The sequence below is a fragment of the Mugil cephalus genome, chromosome 4 (genome assembly GCF_022458985.1).
Source record: "Mugil cephalus isolate CIBA_MC_2020 chromosome 4, CIBA_Mcephalus_1.1, whole genome shotgun sequence".
Taxonomy (NCBI): Eukaryota; Metazoa; Chordata; class Actinopteri; order Mugiliformes; family Mugilidae; genus Mugil; species Mugil cephalus.
In genome coordinates, this window is record NC_061773.1 from 1,188,312 (window position 1) to 1,195,794 (window position 7,483).

Sequence of the window (7,483 nt, forward strand, 5' to 3'; positions counted from 1 at the left end):
ATGATTCATCATTTGTCCATCATTTGTCATGTGGATGAGTCTGTGTGTCCCACTAACAGAGAGATGTTTTTGTTTGTCGTCTTTCCACTTCAAAGATAGTCAGTGGTATTTCTGGCTAGTCGCACAAATGCATTAGACACACACACGTGCATGGACACACACACACAAGCACAGGCTTATACTAATCTTTGTGAAAACAAAGCGATATATTTCTCCCAGTGCAGGTCAAGCATGGGCCATTCATCAGCATGTTTATCAGGATTATGAGCGTTTCATCTGTAATACAACCTCCAACATCGTACTTACCACTGTCTGTCCCAAATGGAGCCACGCAGGGCACATTGTGCAGAAATTCACGGAGGAGGACGACTAGCGAAGTGACCATGCAACGAGTGACCATGATTCATTCAGACCATTCCCACCGCTGAGCCGCGACCCTCTGTGACCTGGCGACCCCTTTGACTGACCTCTCAGTGGGTGGCCTTCACACTGACTATAAAGGACCACAACAGGAGTGGCTGCCCTCGGATAAGTGTCATGATATTATATTATCTTGACTTATTCTCAGTCACTGACCTATTAAAAATTCTACAGTTTAATTAAAAAAACAAAAAACAAAAACATCAGCACGTAAGTCTTGATTTAGGTCTTACAAATCTTCTTGGTCGTGTAAGGTCAAGGGTATATATGTGCACAGACAAGTATTTATTACATATGTGTGTGTAAGGTTGTGTGAATGGATGTCAGGGCAGGATTATGCCTACCCAGTGTCAGCAGAGAAGAAAGTCTGCACAGGCAGGCAGCAATTTTAATCATAAATCTTTATCTCACAATCCTGCCTGGCACAACCCTTCATTAAGAGACAGCCACGGGATTAGTGGAGCTAAAGCCCTGACATCAGGAGAGAAACATGAAAGAGAGATCTATCTATCTATCTATCTATCTATCTATCTATCTATCTATCTATCTATCTATCTATCTATCTATCTATCTATGTGGACATGGGTCTTCTGAGGGTGTCCTGTGGTGTCTGACAGAGTGTTCTAAATGGGGGGCTTATAGGTTGAGGGGTGAGGCCTCTGTGGATCATCCCACATCACTGAATTTGAGGCCAGGTCAACACCTTGTGCTGTTCTTCATGTCTTTTGAATTGTTCTTAAAGTGTTTTGTGTGTGTGTGTGTGTGTGTGTGTGTGTGTGTGTGTGTGTGTGTGTGTGTGTGTGTGTGTCAGGCTGCATCCTGTTGGGGATGGCTGCTGCCATCAAGGAGTGTCATTGCTATGGGGTGTGGTACATGCCAGGTCTGAAAGTTTCCCAGCAGAATATTGTATTGTCACAAGAATTTTATTTACTTGATGAGAATATCTATGTAGAATACAAGGACATAACTGGACTTTTTTTTTTTTTTTTTTTTTTTTTTATAGTTTAATAACATTGATTTCCAAAGAAACAACAAGATCAAACAACAACATATTCAATGCAAAGTGTTCACAATGTCAACCTGAGAATTTATTTTTTGCTTCTTTACTTAAAAATCCTTCATCCTTCATCTTAACTCCACAATTGGCCCCTTCCACTTGATTGTTTCTTGGTCTAAATATCAGGACATGTTCCTTTCTTCTTCAAACTTCCTCAACAAAACATCAGCTACATATCTGCTAACAGGTCTGCTAACAGTGTGTTGAAAGTGTGTGACATAAAAAAAACAAACGAAATGCAACGAAGGAAACTGAACACAGAAGATGGTCAAGGAGACGAGCTATCTGTCTACGTAGCAAACAGAGAAAAGCCTGAACTACAAATATATACAAAACCAGACATGACAGAACAAACTCAAAATATACTGTATTAAATTAAGGAATAAATAAAAATACTTTATGTAGAATATCTGCTGGTTACCAAAGCTAGATTAGAAGTGCATATCTGACAGTCAGCCAAATGACCAAAGTAACATTTCCCCAGGAACGTGTGAGGTCCATGTATCATTTGGTAGCTTTTTAAGAAAATTAATAAGTTTAAGTGTTTACTAATATTAACATAGTTGAACAGTGCTTGTCTACTGTGCAAATGCACCACGCATGTAAAAAATACTTATTCTACAGTTCATCTACTAGTAGTCAGTCTGATGGAAGAGAGTGGTCAAAGTCTGGACTCCATCAGTCAGGTTGAGATGACTGATGAGGCAGAATTTCCCTCCTGATCCTTCTTAGTCTCTGTAGATGGAGGTTGTCTGTCGGGGGGGCATATGCGGTGGGTGGTAGGAGTCATATTGCCCCTCTAAGTGTACATCATAGCTGCTCTGAGTCTGATATGGGACCTGGTCCACGGGGGATGGGGAGTAGCAGTGTGGAGGAGGGTAGTGGGGTGAAGGCTCCTGTTTTGGCACCAGGTTGCTGCTGATGCTCAGTGGTGGTGTAGGAGGGCCGTCATATGGAGGAGTTCCCACGCCACCAGCATTATACTCATTTGGCGAGTGGTTCTCGTAGGGGCCTCCTTTCATCGCCCTCAGGTGAAGCAGGTGAGTTGAGTCAAAAGTTCCATATGGGGGACTTGGCAAGCCTGGTGAGGCGTAGCTCACCATTCCACCGAGAGAGGTAGCAGGTGGCCGACCTCCGTGTCTGTCTTCAGGCCTCATCCCAGCACTGGGAGCGGGCCCCAGCTGTAAGCAGCCAGCAACCAGGTTGGTTGTAGGCTGTGAGAGGCCTTTACACAGAGTCTCCATGAAGGACCTGCTCTCTGTGGACAGGCCCCCCTCTAAAGCCTCAGACAAAGCACAGATGTAGTTTCGGGCCAGCCGTAAAGTCTCAATCTTGGAGAGTTTCTGCGTTTTGGAGTGACAGGGCATGATGGTGCGCAGGTTCTCCAGAGCATCATTCAGTCCATGCATACGGGAGCGCTCCCTGGCATTAGCCTTTACACGTCTGGCGCGGAATCGCTCCTGCCGGGCCTTTGTCATCCTCTTTTTCTTAGGCCCTCGTCTTTTGGACTCATTTTCATCCTCCTGTCCCTCCTCCCCATCCTCCTCGTCTTCCTCTGCATCCTCACTCCCCATCTCTCTGGACTGCTGGCCCACACCAGCTGCTCTGTAGCAGTGTGATGACACCGACGTGTCTCCATCAGGTGAGCTCATGTCTCCATCCATCCACTGCAGGGGGCTCACGACCTCCTCTCCCTCCACTTGTCTCCCATATGACTTGATCATCATAGTACTCTGTAGACCAGGAAACATACAAATGACCATCCTACATTTCAGAAAAAATGTAGTCTGTTGATTTATCTTTACTGGCATGTTGATCTCTGCATGTTGTTATCATTGTGAAATCTCACTTTGATTTACCAGACAGCCAGATTTAACAATATTCCATGTCCCTTTGACGTTTTTTCACAATCAAAAACTTACACAATATTGCCAATACGGATATTTTACAGGTTGTAGATTTCAGTGTCCCAAGAGTATTTATCTAGATGACTCTGTACGGCTTTCAGTTCAGTCTGAAGTGCCTTTCAGCACCGGACAGTTCCCAGCCCAAATGTTAAGTCAAGAGTTGTCCCCCACGCCCCTCCCATCCTCTACCGGGGTAATCCCGGTCCACTTGTGAACTAGTAATGCCTCGGAAAGATAAAGTCAGTGACGGGACTTCAATCTGGGGCATCGCAGGATTTGCTCCGTGGATGAGGCGACGACCATGGGATTAAATTGGAGATCGACGTCGTCCCCCCGCCCCTCCATTTCAACAGACCAACAATGCGAGTGCTTAGATTTAAATGAAACAGCACAAAGCACAAAGTAATGTCTCACTGAGTGACAACCAAATTCCTGAACGCTGACTGAAGCATATGAAGTTAAGCTTTTTTAAATATATAAATTTTCACTGGATACGTTCATTGCCTGTTGACTTTAGGGGTAGACTATGTTTAATTATTTATTTTAAAACAAGCGTTGTGCCAACATTCTGATTTTCTAACTGTAAAATAAGTTACGGGTGCATCCAAAAAGAATTTTTTACAGGTTCCATGGTAAATCATTTGAAAAGAGGTTTCGGAGACATACCGCGCAGATGCGTCCTTCTCAGAGAGTTGGTCGGGTGATATCAGTTCTGTCTCCGCAGATCACAGCTCCTCTCCTCTCTGTCCATCAAACAACCGCTGAAGTTGCGCGCTGTCTCCGGGCGTCTCAGTGCGGGTTACTCTCCGGGGTCTCCGGGTTTTAACCTTCACGCTGAAAGCTCCTCCTCCCACTGCCATCCAATTCCTGACGCGCCGGAGATTGCGCGTGGCCGGCCCGTGGCTCGAGTGCCTGGAGTGTGTGCGTGTGTTTGTGTGTGTGTGTGTGTACTTGCATAGCTATCTTTCCGAGGACCAGTTTAAGTTTTTTACGCTGTTTGATGGTTAAAACTCAGTTCTAGGGTAAATATATATGTATTATAATTAGGTTATGGTTAAGGTAGGGTAAGGCTTAGGGTTAGGCGTTTAGTTGAGATCTTTAAGGTTAGGGTAAGGGTCTGTGGAATGCAGTATGCCAATGAGTGTCCTCACAAAGATGGCCATACAAACATTTGTGTGTGTGTCAGGGAGATGCGCATAAGCTCACTGAAACAGCCCAGACAGGCAGAAGGAGAGGCCCGGGCCTTTGTTGCTTTACGAGGGCAGCCGCCAAATCCGCAGCCCGTTTGCATTGAGCGGTAGGGAGACGCGCTCGGTCGCATGAGCCTAACTGTATCTGACAGCTTGAAGTTGCGTGTGAGCAGGTGTTTGCTCCATCCCTTCGACCAGCCATCCATCCCCTTGATAGGCCGTTAAACAAGTTCATCTCACCGAAGAGCATAAAGGGTAAGTTTGGTCACATGAGGTGTGCACTTACACATGCAAAATAATCGCTGTGGGGGATTCAAGTTGAAATATGCCTGCTATATCTGATCTAGTTGCTATAAACAAACCAGCACCTTCCATGAGGACCTTAACATAAAGGTTTTATGTTTCAACTCAGTTCAAGAGTTCAATAATTATCTCGCATAGAAATCTTAGAAAAACAAACAACACTGTTTGAATCCTGCATGAGTGTATAAAGTGACTTTGTAATTTAAATGCTCACAATGCACAGAATATGAAACTACAGCACCTGTTCACCACAAATCATTCAAGTTATGGTGGATGAATAAATAACAAAAATTAAAAAGGAGAAATACTGTCAGTTGTTTAAAAGACCAGAGTATAGAATCTATCGCCATCTATCTGTGAAGTTGCAACCAACTGAATCACCCTCATCAAGGAACATCGTGGCCAGGCTTAGGGAATAACGGATTACATGTAATCAGGATACAAAAAAGACATTAAATGTGTTCCAGTACAGGGAAAAAACATGGTAATCAGATTACCAGTATATTTGATACAAAAGGGGGTTACTGGGCCAGATAACATTTTTCAAATCAAATATGTGACAAGCAGCTGACACAACAGTGTCACACGCAATGCGACACTTTATGACACAAATTAGAACAACAACCATCCACACCATCCATGACCGTGGATCATGGCAGTGGGTGTATGATCATAACATGATGTGTCCACACTGCCCACCGATCATCAGCCTGGAACCGTTGATAAAACTGTATTGACCGGGTGGAAACTTGAACTTTTGAGTTCATTCTAAGTTAAGTTATGCCATTCGCAAACTGCAAAGAAAAAATGCAAAGTGCAAAAATGCAAAGAAAATGCAATCTTCGACTCTAAAGTTAAAGAAACATTTACAGGTATGAAAACAAACGGTATGTTTTGTATGTCTTGTATGTTTTACATTCTTGCTTGCGCTCTACTGTACTTCATTTTACCTGCTCTACTGTAAATTATAAACAGGTCTTCTTGAGTAGGTTTGGAGGGGAAAACAAGTCATGTCTTCAGTGATAGTGGCAAAGTTTCTGCCAGAAAGTGCTATTGGCACAACGCAATTAAGGCTAACTGCTTCTATGTGCAAAGGAAATGAGTTTCAGCAGACAATCATGTTTGACACACCTGTAATTGAAGTCCACAGCTATGTATTTCATGTCACAGGCAATTCAATGACATGTAGGTAACTCTGAAGCGTATTGTAATACCCTACACACGACTTTCAAATAACGTTTTTTTTTTTTTTTTACATCTAATTATAACAATAATAATTACTAATATTGTCATTAAAATAATTAATATCCACGTTATAGTCTATGGCATACTCCTTACTTACTCCTCTGGTTTTAATTTTCTTTTTCTTCCACCTTTTTTCTTAAAATTCAATGGATACCAGATTTGTTAAAAAATAATACAGGTTCTTCCAGTCTGTGTTCAACTAAAACAGCATTTCCTGGAGTGTAAAAAGAGATTTTCTATAATAAATACACTCAGCTAACGACATATCTTCTGTACGCTCTTGCCTTTATTTGCATATTTGGGAATGAAACAATCCAAAAGTAACTGATAGTGATCAGGTATATTACTTTTATAGTGTGATACTCGGAGTAAGTTACTGATTACATTTTAATGGGTAACTTGTAATTATACTGGATTACAGTAACCTTCCCAAGCCTGATCGTGGCATACATGTAGTTGTCACTTATGAGCACCGCTTGCAACTACTGGACACACTGTGAACGCTCTAGAGTCAGTGTTTAGTTGGTTTCTTCTGGGCTACTCCAGAAAGATGGTGACACACCATGGGGGGCTCAGTGAAACAGGACATGATCCCTGTGTAGACATGAAGACCTCATTCTAATAATCTAAGGCAACAAAAAGACTCATATAATAACAGGTAATTATACACTCATGAAAACATAATTATTAGTATTATATCCGATAATATCCATACTATCTACTTTCACCCCATAGCAATGACACATCTTGATGGCAGCAGCCATCCCCAGCAGGATGCAGCCTGACAAAGACACACACACACAAAAACGTTTTCGGAAAAAGACAAAAATCATGAAGAACAGCACAAGGTGTTGACCTGGCCTCCAAATTTACTACATCCCAAACTAATCACGCATGTGTGGATGATCCATAGAGCCAACTTCAGCTCCACCCAGGGTCACAGGGGAAGTGGTATCAACACAACTTGAATCTTGAGTCTTATGTTAATTTGATCAATATAAATCTGGCCCTTTAATCCAAAAATGAACAAGTAATTTAGGTGAGATTATAAAAAAGAATTCTTCTTTTAATGTTGTGTCCTTACAACCACAACACGAAGGACAACTCAGAGGTCCTGTCAACACTCATCCTTTCTGGGATCAGATGTGATATACAGCACCACAGGCTCTAACAGAGCGGCCCACCGTAGCTTTATCTGCTAACCCAAACTACTATATGTGCTTCTCCCTCCCTTTTCAAAATCCCAAGACGACCATCATTTTCACGACCATCTTGCCCACTGCTTCTCCCCCTGTGTCTTTCTCTGCCCTATTCCACACCTGTGATGGGAAAAACAGAGCAGGGCCTCTTGCATCCCCAGA

General features: G+C 42.8%; 1 protein-coding gene across 1 annotated transcript; it reads right to left on the reverse strand.

Moving 5' to 3' along the window:
• Positions 1 to 1,393: 1,393 nt before the first annotated feature.
• On the reverse strand, positions 1,394 to 4,192 carry LOC125006774 (neurogenic differentiation factor 4-like). The gene is made up of 2 exons (XM_047583144.1): positions 4,051 to 4,192; positions 1,394 to 3,210 (listed from the first exon to the last, which is right to left on the reverse strand). The coding sequence occupies exon 2, from the start codon at positions 3,202 to 3,204 to the stop codon at positions 2,206 to 2,208; it is 999 nt and encodes a 332-aa protein (XP_047439100.1). The 5' UTR covers positions 3,205 to 3,210; positions 4,051 to 4,192; the 3' UTR covers positions 1,394 to 2,205.
• Between the last annotated feature and the right edge of the window lie 3,291 nt (positions 4,193 to 7,483).

Bases quoted from the DNA above. Each gene is read 5' to 3' on its own strand.
- LOC125006774 (XM_047583144.1), bottom strand. From the start codon at position 3,204: ATGATGATCAAGTCATATGGGAGACAAGTGGAGGGAGAGGAGGTCGTG.